This window comes from Canis lupus, chromosome 17 (assembly GCF_003254725.2).
Source record: "Canis lupus dingo isolate Sandy chromosome 17, ASM325472v2, whole genome shotgun sequence".
In the NCBI taxonomy this organism is placed as follows: domain Eukaryota; kingdom Metazoa; phylum Chordata; class Mammalia; order Carnivora; family Canidae; genus Canis; species Canis lupus.
The window spans coordinates 22,806,145-22,819,920 of NC_064259.1; the positions used below are offsets into that span (position 1 = coordinate 22,806,145).

Here is a 13,776-nt window from a genome sequence, read left to right on the forward strand (position 1 = left end):
GTGTTTGAAATACAAAATGAACCATTTGTTTTTTCCCCCCCTAGGAAAGTCCCCAGAGGAAAAAAAGGAAATCAGAAGCTATAGGAACGAGTAACCAGATTGACTTGTTGGCCCTTGGTACAGCAGTTGGTAGTATTTTATTATACAGTACAGTGAAAGGAGAATTACACAGTAAATTGATAGTAAGTATAGATATGTGTGTGTGTGTATGTGTATTGTATATAAAAGAAATGATGAAGAAACTGATTATTAGAGATTTATTAAAAACAACAGAATAATGTTACAGGATCTACACCATGGGGCATTTTTCTGCCCCCACCTTTAAAATTGTGGTAATGTTTGTTAATAGCTATAATAGGTAACATAATCTTTATTATAGGCTAGAATATGAAGAACTGTTGACGAGCTTTGTTTATTTATTTATTTATATGACGAGGTTTAAAATAAAGGGTAAAAAGAATTCTAGGTACCACAAATTGTGACTGCAGGAAAGCGCTTACCACCTTTTGGGCTGGGGGACAAAGGAGGCAGTTGGGATCACTGCTGAAATGCAGACCTTTGAGGAGCAGGTGTTGCTCTCTTTGCTGCTGTCTCTTGTGGAGGAGTGACCCCGTGGGTTTGCGGTCCAGACCTCTGAGGACAGAGCTCTAGCTGACTGCGGGGGTCTCTGAAGAGAGGAGAGGAGACTAGTTCCTCAGATATTAGAACAATTGCATATTGGGTTCAGCCGCTACTGAAAGGATTTCTCTGCTAGGGTAAAGAAACACCTGGCTGATGCACACTAGTAGACAGGATAGAACAAGTTCCTTGTTCCTCTTTCAGCCTTATCTCCCTCTAGCACGCCTTATTGGTGGAGCCTCCTGGCCACCTAGCTGGCGAAGCAGGAATGTGGTCTGGAGTTCCAGCCTCAGCATCACAGAACAAAGTGAGAGTTTGGCACTACAGGGCAGTGATTTAATGTAGCATAATTTGTTTCAGACGTTATCTATTACATTATGTTTTTGGTGTTCCCTGAGCTTCTGTTTTATATAGGAATGCTTTATGTATGTATGAATTAAAGTGTTTTCTATTTTAAGTAACATTCTCCATAGATAATTTGGAACTACATAATGTTGAAAAGGGAAAAAAATTGTTCTATCACTGAGAGATGTTTAATAGATTGTGTGTTTCTTTATGCATGTGTTTAAGCAGTATAGTTCTACTCATCTATTTCATTTCCTGGTATTTCCCATTAAATTACAACATGAGCAGTTTTCATATATGCCAAGGACTAGTTTCAATGACTGCCTAAAATCCTACTAAATTAGATAATCCCTTGGTGATTTAATAATTACTGAGAATTAAAGTGTCTTCCAGTTTTTTGTTGTTAAATATTTTGTTTGCTGTTTACATGGATTCCCAGAATTACTAATCTGTAATTAATGAGTCAAAATGTTAAGGCTTTTTATGCATAGTATACTAACTTGGAAAATCTTATTTTCTTACTAAATTTTTTCTACAGAATTTACCTGTTTATATCCTTTATTCAGTTCTTTGTGTCAGTGATACAGGACTTAGTTCCTTGAGTCGATAGCTCATTCTCGGGAAAGGACATAGCTGAACTTGATATATAGAAGTATTTTTCTTTTGAGGTTGGAGCAATCTATGTAATAGAAGTAGTGATTTTGAGTTTTATTCTTAGCTTACATAAGTACATGATGGTGATTCATGTATTCATTTAATTGTAATGTGAATTTAAGTAGAAAAGTGAAAATCATAATTGCTCACAGTTTAGATGATGTAACAACCTTATTCTACTGAATGAGTTTGTCCTGGAATGTGTGTGAGGTTGGTGGGAGAGTTGAACTTGCCCTTCCCCTGTTGATGTCTCCATTCCTGTTTGCTGCTGAGTGAGTGATCATCTAGCTGTGTTGAATGTTTAAAGTATCGTTGGTATGGTATCTTCCATAACATGAGGAAATATTTAATGTTTACCTGAAGAAACTGATTTCTTTATTGAGAGATGGTTTTGGTAGTTTTTTTAAAAAAGAATTTTCAAGGATAGTTTTGGCTAGACATGCCTTTTATCTTAAATACGGACTTTAAAATCTGAGATTTGACTATTCACTCAATTGTCACAAACTGCCACTGTACACAAAGTATTTTATCTTGTCTTAGTGATGGCATTCCTGTCAAGCAAGTGGCATTTAGAACTAGAATCCTTTGACTTATGATGTGGAAGTATATTTTTCCAGAAAAAAAGGGAAAGTTGACACTTGATGTATTTATAGGTGATTTATCTCTTTTTTGATTTTGGAAATGGGTAGATGTAGGTTAGGGTGTTTTTAGTTACATTAAAGCCTGTCTTTTTTATTGGCTGTTATTAATTATTCCAGGATGTGTAATTATATCAGGTGTGTTTTTTTTCTTTTAATCTTTTTTTTTTTTAATCTGTAGAGTGGTGGACATGACAACAAGGTCAACTGCATACAGTGGCATCAAGATAATGGTTGTTTGTATAGTTGTTCAGATGATAAATATATTGTGGAATGGAATACACAGACATGCAAAGTAAAGTGGTGAGTAATGTTGATGGTTCCATGCTATTGGAGGGGTAACTTGGTTATTGTTGAAAATGCATTAGAGTTGACCAATCAAAGACTGTTCTTGGCTGTAGGTCAAGTTTGATTTTGGACACACAGAATGTAGATAAATACTAATGAGGTTATAGGCTGTCAAAGAACTTTTTAATCAGGCTTGTAAGATTTTAATACATTAATGTTAGATGAGAGTAAAATAATTGCACAAGACGTACCATAAGACATATCCATGAGTTGGATAGTGTTGGCAAGGCCTGGTGGTAGAGAAGGGATTTGATTTGGCCTTTAGGAGAGGTAAGATTTGAAATGAGGAGGGTAGAAGAATCCTTTGGGGGGCAGGGGAGGAAGGTGGGGAGATGGCAAGACCAAGGCTAGGAGAAAGGGACGTGAAAGATTTAGAGGATTTACATACTAGGGAATAATGGCTGGTAGAGGATATGGGCCAAAGTATCTTAAGAGTCTGGCCTTACCTGTCATACATAAAAGTCTCCGACAACTTTTCTAGTTCAAGCACCTAATCCTATGATAGGCTTTATAGTAGATGTTTAGTAAATGTTGAATTAGTTCAGCTTAAGCAGATGAGGACCCTAGGAACGATAATGAAGCCTGTGGTCTTCTAGCTAGTAAGTGGCAGGAAAGAAGTTCTTATCCTGCTGTCTTGGATTCTGGCCCAGTGTTTTCCTGCTGTTTTAAAGTTGTTTTCTTGGAGTTCTAGATTCTATGTCATAAGCAGGAGAGAGTGCCACTGAACGTCATGGGTTTTTTTGTTTTTTTTTTTTTTAAAGATTTTATTTCTTTATACATGAGAGACATAGAGGGAGAGAGGCAGAGACACAGGCAAAGGGAGAAGCAGGCTCCATGCAGGAAGCCTGATGTGGGACTCCATCTCGGCACTCCAGGATCACAACCTGAGCCAAAGGCAGACACTCACCCTCTGAGCCACCCAGGCATCCCTGAACTTCATGTCTTAAGAATAAAGTTACCAAGATGATACTTTAGGAAAAGGTGATCTGCCAGCATTGTGTAGAATAAATGGAAAAGATCTGGTTCAAAGGCAAAGGAGCCAGATTCCAGGTGGTTGTAGTAGTTCAAGAGTGGGATGGTTAAGTGAGAGGTGAAAATGGAAAAGATACTAACTAAGAACATTTGGGTAACATGGAAGGGGGTATTAAGTAACAGAAAGAAGTTAAATGTAACTCTTAACTTTTCAGCTTTGTGAATTTACCAGGGGAGTAGTGGTTCAGTTCATGGAAATTACAGCCAGAAGAGCAAAATGGTTTTGAGTTTTCAGACAAGTTGAATTTGAAATAATACATGAAAGTCAAGCAGGTGGAGTGGTGATAGAGGCTTAGAATTTGAAGGAGGGCTTGGGGCAGGAGGTGCAGATGAACAGGTCATCTGCCTGGAGGTTCCATAAATATTGTACCTCCATTTATCTGTGGCAGTATTTTCCCCACTGATGACTGTCAGAAATACCTGTGGAGATTCTCTACTATGTCTGGGTGGGGCCCCTGCAACTGTATGTGCTTCACATAAGGGCTACTAATGTTCAAGGCTCTTGTTCACATTCTACAGTGTTGGGTTTAATCCCAGAAATAGGTTGGATCTGAGCCTGAACTCTCATCCCCACTATGTCCCATACGATACCGTGTTTCTACCTTCATTATTGGCATTCTTAGGCTACTGTTAATAGATTCCGTGTTCCATTTTAGTTATTATGTGTTGACTTCCTACTATGCAAGATGAGAATTTAGCTCTTAGCCTCTAGCCTCTCCTCTTTTCATTCTCTCAGTATTGTTACATCACAGCTTTTTGATGAAGGGCTGTTCATTGTTTGCATTAAATATTACAGATAAGCCTTGTACTCTACCAGGTTTATATTATTTTTTGGCATGAAACTGCTTTTCTTAGGTCATAGAGTTGCCTTACTGTTCGTTTGCTTAGTTTTGTATATACCTATTATTTGCTCATTTTCACTTTCACAGTAGGATGTTATTTGGGGGACACATCAGTTAATCAGTTATATTTATTTATTTTTATTTATTTATTTTAAAGATTTTATTCATGAGAGACACTGAGAGAGAAGTAGAGACATAGGCAGAGGGAGAAGCAGGCTCCGACTCCATCCTAGGACCCCTAGGATCACACCTTGAGTTGAAGGCAGACCCTCAACTGCTGAGCCACCCAGACATACCAGTTATACCAGTTATATTTATTTCTGAAGGCTTCCCTCCAGGTTCATCTATTTCTTGGAGGACTTCTCAGCTTTCTTCCAGGTTCTGCTGATCAGTGATGATCCTGGGATTTTCTTTCATTATTATCCTGAGAATTCTCTTTGTCAGATGGAACCTCTATTTCTTGGATCCCATTTTCTCTTCGTTGGATTACTCTTCTCTTTTTTGTGAAATCCACTAATTGGTAGCTTCCTAAGACAAGTATGTGGACAGTAAATTTACTGAGATTTTGTGCATCTACCGACGACTTTATTGTATCCTCACAGTTGACTTAGTGTGAAGAGAGAATTTTAGGTTGGAAATAACTCAGGATTTTGAAGCATTGGTTCATTGATTTGTTTATTTATGGTTCATTGGTTTTTAGTTTTCAGTATTAATTATCTTTATGTTCTAAAATATCCAGTGTGTTTTTAGTTAATTAGTGAATTACTCAAGGGACCATTTCCCCTGGGAGTATTCATGTTCTTCATTTTTCCTTGTACAGTTTATTTGACAATTTCATCCCTCTGTTGTCTTTGACCTTTCTCTAGTGTAACCTACCCTTACATAGATGTTATCTCCTGGACTAATCCCTTAAATTTATTCTTATTTTCCCTTTTGTCCTTTTCTTTTGTTACGGAGGAGATTTCCCCTATTTCATCTTTCAATCTTGTAGCCAATTTTTAAATTTCTCTACCCATACTTTTACCTTCTGGGAGCTTTGTTTTTGTTCTTTTAATATTTCTTTTGGTTGCTTCATGTTTCCTTCATGGATATAATATTTTCTAACTCTCTGAAGATAATAATTACAGGATTTAAAGTATTTTTCTTTTATTCCTTATATCATCTCCCTCTTAAAGATGTGTTGTGATTTTTTATTTTAGCTTCTTCTATGTTAAAGGCATTCTTCAAATGACTGAGGATCCTTGGCTGCCTGTTATTTGAAAATAAAATATTAAAAAGCCGATTGGAAGGCCTGTGTGGGTGGGTGGCCCAATTGTGGGCTTCATTTGTAGAGTGATGAGGAAGCCTTCAAATGTCAGATTGTGTGGGTTATTACTTTGCCCTCAGTCACATTTTCTACAGAGAAATCTTTTAGTGCTGTGATGTGCATGTTAATTACTTGCGCAGACAGCTGATTCAGTAGGTCCAGGTGGGGTTTGGGAGTCAAATTCTAATAAGTTCTCAGGTGATACTGATGTGTAGGAGGTTACTTTCTGAGTTGCACAGCTCTTAATGGGGGGGGTGGGGTTTGGTGGTGGAAGGGGGGAGCTGTGGCATTGGTAGTTCTGTGACTGTTTCAGTGCTGAGTGGGAAGGTAGATTCAAGGAAGCTTGTCAGGTGGTGACCCTGTCTTTTTTTAAATATGTATATTAAGTGAATATGTGTGGAATAATGAATATAAAATGTTGAAGCTGTGGGAATTCCTGAGAAATTGTTGAAAGTGTTAGCTGAAAAGGATAAAGGAAAAGGTCTCCTATGTTACTGCTGTCTCTCCTTGATTACTAGTAAAGTTGAGTATTTTCATGTTTATTGACAATTTGTATTTCTTGTATGAATTGTCTGTTTATTTCTTTCATGTGTTTTTATTTTGAGTTCTTTTTTTGGACTTGAGTTATTTTTTTTAATATAAAGAGCTATTCATGTATTTTGAATATTAATCCTTTTCTCATAGTTTATATTTTTGATATTTTCTAGCCTTTTGCTTTTAAATATATGATTTGTAGTACAGAAGTTTTATTTATTTAAATCAGATTATTTTTCCCATTATGATTTATGGTTTGTAACTGCTTTGGAAGGTCTTTCCTAAGCCAGGATTGTAAAAACACTCTCCTATACATTTTTTAATACTTAATTTTCATCAGTTTTAGTTTAATCAGTTTTTTTTTGTGTGTAGTGTAAGAGAGGAATCTACTTTTGTTTTTCCAAATGAGTAATTTGACATATTCCAATGTGACTGGCAGAGCAGTATGTTTTCTTTTACTTTATAACTAACCTTTTTTGGGAGAAGATTGCTACTGTTGTTTCTTGATTTTATAAGTGAATAGCCAAGCTCCTTGTTGTGTATAAATATATTAATGTGTGTGACAACCTGCAAAGATTCATGTTGCTACTCATGTTTAAAGTATTGGAAGGGGATCATCTAGACCTAATTTATTTTGCTCTGTCAGATTGGGGTATATCTATGTTGATTTGGGATAGAAATAACTTTTTTGGACTGTAGCTTGAGAAATAATTTGTGTTGCTAAGTAAACTAAAGGCCACCCTTCCACAGAGTGCAGGAACCATGGTGGGGATAGGATGGACTTGTGGTCCAGTCAGCCTGATAGAGTTTCCTGGACATTCACAAAATCTACTTCATAGATCACAGGGGGCACAACTTCTCATTTTACATTTTTAAAACTCTTACTCTTACATTTTCTGGTTACTTCTTGAGAATTTGTTTTATTGGCCAGGCTTTACCTTAGTGTACTTCTGTGGTTAGTCACTTGACACAGGTTTTTAGGGAATGCAATGTGGCATTGAACCTTAAGTAATATTTTAATGCCTGATTTGTTTTTTGTTATCTTTTTGCTCTGTTTTCTCCAAATTCATTGAGATGTTTTTGTTTCTCTTCACAATACAGCAAATGGAAAGGCGACAATAGCAGTGTCAGCTCCCTGTGTATTAGCCCAGATGGAAAGATGTTGCTTTCAGCTGGCCGAACAATCAAACTGTGGGTTTTGGAGACCAAAGAAATCTACAGAGTGAGTGAATCAAATTAGTTGTAAGCCTCATAGTCATCTAGAGTAAGTGTGGAGAAGGGCAGAAAGTCTGAGCCATAGCATATTGTTTTAAGAATATAGATTTGTTGTTTTCACACATATCAGATAGTAGAATCTGTAGACAGCAGTTACTTCCAAATCTGGTTTGTTGATATTAAATAGGTTAGATGTGTCAATTTCAAATGCATTTGAAAAATGAGCAAATAAGTAGAGTTTGAATTAAAAATTTTTTATTCTGCTATAGAATGATAGTTTTATTTCTAGCTTACATCCAGCATTTAGTACATTTGCAGAATTTACTATAGCGATATAATACTGCATTTTGAGTGTGCTCAGGGGTGTACTTTTGGTGCTGTGATGATGCCTTAAAATTGTGGTTTCGACTCACTGAGAGTAAAATGAGGACCTACAATTCCTTGGCTGTGTCTGAGCACCCAGGCATCCCTTTAAACATGCATAGAATTAAGTGGATTTTTAATGCAAAAATGGAAGAAAGAGTAGGGCCATGAGAGTTAGAAGGACATTGTGATTTTTCAGTATTTTCAGATGGAGTTTTTAAAAGTGAGAGGAATGCAGCACAAATAACCTCACTTACTTAGAATTCAATTTAGCTGTTACCTTTATCCTGGAGTTCTGATTTCAGATATGGATCATATATATTGCTTATGGTCCGTCCACATGGACTCTTAATTTTTGTTGCTGCTCTGTGCCCTCTCCTAAATGAGATTTGACTTTCTCTAGCACTTCACAGGCCATGCAACGCCAGTTTCATCACTTACCTTCACTACTATCAGACCTCCTAATGAGAGCCAGCCGTTTGATGGAATCACAGGTCTTTATTTCTTGTCTGGAGCAGTGCATGACCGGTTACTCAACGTCTGGTATGTAGTCTTTTGGATCTGGGAGGTAGCATTGCCTTGAAAGAATATGTCACAGCCTGTACGGTTCATATAAGTGATAAATATGAGACTTATTTGATTGTACTTAATGTTAGGTTTACTTGTAACGAAGAATAGAGCCTGCCTAAAAAAACAGGTATAAGAAAACCTTAAGAGCATTTAATAGAACCTCCTCCTTGCTTGTTTAGAGGTAGAGTGGTCTAAATATTTTTGTGACTGGGCAAGTTATAAATAACCTTTTAAAAATTTGGGCTAATCTCTGATTTTGTTGAAATAGGACTTCTAGGTTAGTGCAGTAATGTCTATTTATGGATGTTTCACTGAGGACATTTAATTCTTTGGCTTTGTCTGGAAATCTCCAGGTAGCTCCCCCACCCCCTTTTTTGCAATAGTTGCTGTTATTAACTTTCCTTTGAACTCTCCCCTTTTTTTTCGTAATTTTTTTTTTTTTAAGATTTTATTTTTAAGTAATCTCTAGAACCAATGTGGGGCTTGAATTTACAACCCGGAGATCAAGAATTGATGTGCTCTACTGACTGAGCCAGCTAGGTGCCCCCTGGAACTACTTTAAAAAGTAAAAGTTAATTTGGTATTAAATAGCCATCGGGCAATTTTTAATTTGAAGAAAATAAGAGTTTTCTTGGATTTTATGAGATCTGAGAGTGAACCTTTTTTTAATTTTTTTTTAAAGCTGCTATTCATGGATAGAATAAGTGGAGATTTAAAAAAACTATTTTCTCATCCTAGTAATAAATTAGTTGAATGTGTTCTTCTATCATATCAAGTTATTATGAATTTATGCTACATAATATTCAGATACAAGTGGGCCTTATCACATATGTTATCTTGACATAGTTGGGTGGAGACAGGTTCATAAGGCCTAATGTGGACTTCTGTTCACCTTCAAACTTTTGGCTGAGCCATAGTTTATGTCTCTTATAATCACATTGTGTTGGTTTTCTCTCCTGTTTCTAGTTTTTGAGGCATGCCAATTGGGATAATTCTTTTAGTTTCATAAGATTCAAAACTTACTTAAGAAATTAGTAATGCCAAAAAGTTAAAATCTGCCACCAAAACCTCCTTAGTCTTAAAAATGCTTCACCTCTTTGGCTCCCTAGACCTAAAAGTCTCTAGCACAAAATTTCTTCTATAAAAGAGAAGTTGATTTTTGTTTTAACATCCCTCAAATTGTATGTGTAGGTCTGAGGACTTCCTGGTAACAGAGGAGTAAACTTGAAAAATTAAAAACCCACATTAAAAGGCTGCCCCAGAGGGCCATTTATGGAAAATTTTGTGTTTTGTTATTTTAATTTATTCATGATAGACACAGAGAGGCAGAGAAATAGGCAGAGGGAGAAGTAGGCTCCCTGTGGAGAGGCTGATGTGGGACTCAATCCCAGGACCCAGGGATCATGCCCTGAGCCAAAAGCAGACACTCAACCGTTGAGCCACCCAGGCATCCCTTAAAAAAGTTTTCATTTAAATTCCAGTTAGTTAACATACAGCATAATATTAGTTTCTGGTGTACAATATTACAATATGCTGATTCAGTGCTTCCACATAGCACCTGGTGCTCATTACAAGGGCATGCCTTTTTTTTTTTTTTTTTAAGAGCAATGTGGGGGGCAGAGGGAGATGGAGAGAATTGCAGGCACAATGCCTAGCTCCACCCATATCTCTGCAAATGGCAAGTTTTCATTTTTTTTAATTGAATACAACATTTGTGTGTGTGTGTGTGTGTGTGTGTGTATGTATGAATCACATCATCTTTATTCATCAATTGACGGACATGTGGGCTGTTTCCATAATTTGACTCTTGTAGATATTTATTACTGCAGAAACATCAGGGTGCATGTATCCCTTTGAATTAGTAGTTTTGTATTCTTTGGGTAAATACCTAGTAATGCGATTGCTGGATCACTTTTTTGAAGAACTTGCATGCTGTTTTCCAGTATGGCTGCACCAGTTTGCATTCCCAAGGAATGGATGGAAATTTATGTTTCTGTATTGGAAATATTCAGTGTCCCAGTACCATTTGTTGAAAAGAGTATTTCCAGTGAACTGTGTTTGCACATATACATGGGTATACACATACAGTCAGTTCTGGTTATTTGCAGTTGTTATGTTATAATAAGTCCTCATGAGCACTGAATTGGTGAGATTGAATTATTATTTCTCTGGGAAATACAAGGCTAGGTTTCTGCAAGCCTCGTTGGTCACATCTTTGTCATTTAATCAATACATAACCTTGTCTTATGTGTTTCTATTTAATAATACTTTATTATACAGACACACAGTTGATTAATTCATGCCAGAACAGAGTTTACCTAGCACAAATATTTTTTTCCATAAGGAATATCAGCTTTTTTTCCTCTTAGGTACATTCATAGGGGACATTTTAAAAGCAAAATCACCAGCAAGGGGATCCCTGGGTGGCTCAGCGGTTTAGTGCCTGCCTTTGGCCCAGGGCGCGATCCTGGAGTCCCGGGATCGAGTCCCACGTCAGGCTCCCGGCATGGAGCCTGCTTCTCCCTCCTCCTGTGTCTCTGCCTCTCTTTCTCTCCATGTCTATCATAAATAAATATATCTTAAAAAAATCACCAACAAAAAAAGCATAAAAGCAAAAAACATGGCACTAAAAAATCTTTTTAGTATTCTAAATAATACTAATAATACTAGTTTGTCGTATGAGACCTGATGTAAGTCAGAGGATAGCCTTGTTTAACATTGTCAGCAATTCTTATTTTTCACTGCTATGAGCATACCCTGTTAAGACCATGGAAGTTCCACAAGTACTGATTTGGGGGTTTATAAATAAATTTTAGCAAGTAGGCAAATTCTTAAACAAGGAATCAACAATTAATAAGGATCATTTGGGTGAATACACATATAGGTCTGTTTCCGGACTCTTCTCTTCTTCGTAGTGGTGTGATAAAATTCTCAGATTAATCTGTAGCTTTAGTGTGAACCCAGTCAAAATCTTAGAAGAAACTTTTATAGAAATTGACAGTCTGATTTTAAAATTCAAATGAAAATACAGAGGACATAGAGGAGCAAAACAATGTTGAAAAAGCAGAAAAAGTTGGAGAGCTCACATTGCCTAATCTCCTGAGTTGTTAAGCTATAATAATTGATACAATGTGGTACTGGCATCAAGATAGGCAAATAATAGTGGAAAAGAATAGAGAATATTACTCATTGTTTAAATCTCCGTAAGTGCATTAGTGCTTTTTCTCTTCCTTGCATCATCCATGGTAAATGGCAGTGACACAGATGTGTCCCTGAGTGTGATCTGTAGAAAAGATGCAAAAGCTGTGGGGAATCTAATGTTGTGATTCCCCATAGGTGCTCATGATTTTTTGTTTGTTTTTTAAATTTCTTTTTATCTAATCATTGGTTTTGTTATCTAGGCAGGTCCGGTCAGAAAACAAAGAAAAGAATGCAGTGATGTCTTTTACAGTTACAGATGAACCTGTGTATATTGATTTGGCTTTGTCAGAAAATAAAGAAGAGGTAAATGGCCTGATTTTTGAGAATTTGTTTTTGGGTTTTGCAAATTGTATTTTTAAAATTAGTGTATTGATGATTTAATGATTTGGCAAAGAGGGGGACACAAGGGAGGAAGAACAAAATACAACAAAAATCTTAGACTGTTGAAGTAAGCTTAGACTGTTCAAGGTAAATCACTGTGGTGAATGCTTATGGATGGGGGATGGGGACTGTAGGCAGAGGTGTTTTCAGCAATCCCTACTGCTCTTACATGCAAGGCCTACCTGTTCCCTTTTGCCAGTCTCTGCACTTGGTAGTGGTGACTTCGCTCCTTTGACTTCCAGGCTGTATTCTCCTTGACTAATAACTTCTTCCCCTAAACTTTCATTTCTAAACTTTACAAAAACTCCAATTGTCATTTTGATGACAGTAATGATTTTTAAATGCAGCAATTGTGTAACCTTGGTGTTCTAACTTCTCTGGTTATTTAAAGGGTTGGGTTTGGGGGAGAACAGCTTAAATTTGATAAGTGTATTAAAGCAATTATCCATTAGAGTAGACTGAAGTATTAACCCCTTAGAATAATCAGTAAATTTTTCTTTTAGCCTGTCAAGTTAGCTGTTGTTTGCAGAGATGGTGAAGTTCATCTTTTTGAACACATATTAAATGGGTAAGAAATTTCTCAAGTTTATTTTCTTTCCCTGATTTGTTATTCTTTTTTATTCCCACTTCAATATTCTTTGCATTTTGATTACTTTTCAGTTAGATTATTTTGAAAGCATTATTATTTATCCATATGACTACATATATTCTTAGTGAGAACTCAAAAGTTTTTAGAATCATGGACCATTTCTTCGTATATGTGGTTAGTAAAGTAGTTTTATAATAATATGCTTAGTAAATGTTAGTAGTTCTGATAATCTATTTTAAAAGAAAGTGGTTCGGTTGGAAAACTTTGCTTGTGAACTTGGTAAAACCTTAATTTCTAACTTAGATAATACATACGTGGGTCAGTGAAACATGGCAATGCTAATGTTTTGGTGAGTAGAGGGGAGTGAGGCTGGTGGGATGTGTAGTAGTCATAGACCAAGGGTCAGTAAATTATGACCTGTGGGTCAAATCAGTATGATCATATGTGGTGCCCAAAACTAAAATATTATCTGCTCTTTATAGAAAGTTTGCCAACCTTTACCCATACTCTATAGACATGGTCTAAAACTCAGTCATGTAAACTTTAAAGTTATTTCAACTTTTTGTCAGTTGGTCTTTCCTTTTATAATCCTGGTGTAGGACTTTATTTAAATATAAAATAGTGTATGAAAGCATAAAACATTATTTAGGATATATAGACAATTGATTATTAAGCATAATTCTCCCTCCACTGAGTTCTATTCCCTAGAGGTAACTGTTAACATTTTTTGTGTAACACTTGAGGCCTTTATTTACAGTCATGCATGTACGTGGAATATATAATTGAGGGCCTAGGGGATCCCTGGGTGGCGCAGCGGTTTGGCGCCTGCCTTTGGCGCAATCCTGGAGACCCGGGATTGAGTCCCACGTCGGGCTCCCGGTGCATGGAGCCTGCTTCTCCCTCTGCCTGTGTCTCTGCCTCTCTCTCTCTCTCTCTCTCTCTCTGTGTGACTATCATAAATAAATAAAAATTATAATTGAGGGCCTGGAAGTAGTGGGCAGCAATGAGGACTTGGGCACTTCTCCTTGGGCAATATAGTAAGCCATTGGCTTTTATGCAGAAGATTGATGAGGTTTGACCTAAGTGTTAAGACATTAAGCTTTAAGCCATTCTGTCTGATATGTTGAGAATAGCCTACGG

General features: G+C 36.7%; 1 protein-coding gene, 1 long non-coding RNA gene and 1 other non-coding gene across 3 annotated transcripts in view; 2 read left to right on the forward strand and 1 right to left on the reverse strand.

Moving 5' to 3' along the window:
• Positions 1-13,776, forward strand: part of WDR43 (WD repeat domain 43) — a 44,183-nt gene that overhangs the window by 7,759 nt on the left and 22,648 nt on the right. The window contains exons 2-7 of the mRNA XM_025454286.3: positions 45-182; positions 2,437-2,558; positions 7,419-7,539; positions 8,299-8,438; positions 11,867-11,969; positions 12,551-12,615. Coding sequence (XP_025310071.1) covers positions 45-182; positions 2,437-2,558; positions 7,419-7,539; positions 8,299-8,438; positions 11,867-11,969; positions 12,551-12,615 — 689 coding nt within the window. The remainder of the gene's footprint in view (positions 1-44; positions 183-2,436; positions 2,559-7,418; positions 7,540-8,298; positions 8,439-11,866; positions 11,970-12,550; positions 12,616-13,776) is intronic.
• LOC112664591 (uncharacterized) lies at positions 437-3,392 on the reverse strand. The gene is made up of 3 exons (XR_003139837.3): positions 3,050-3,392; positions 1,509-1,642; positions 437-667 (listed from the first exon to the last, which is right to left on the reverse strand). It is a non-coding gene; the product is annotated as an uncharacterized LOC112664591 (long non-coding RNA).
• On the forward strand, positions 7,907-7,991 carry LOC112665132 (small nucleolar RNA SNORD53/SNORD92). Its single transcript, XR_003140239.1, has one exon. It is a non-coding gene; the product is annotated as a small nucleolar RNA SNORD53/SNORD92 (small nucleolar RNA).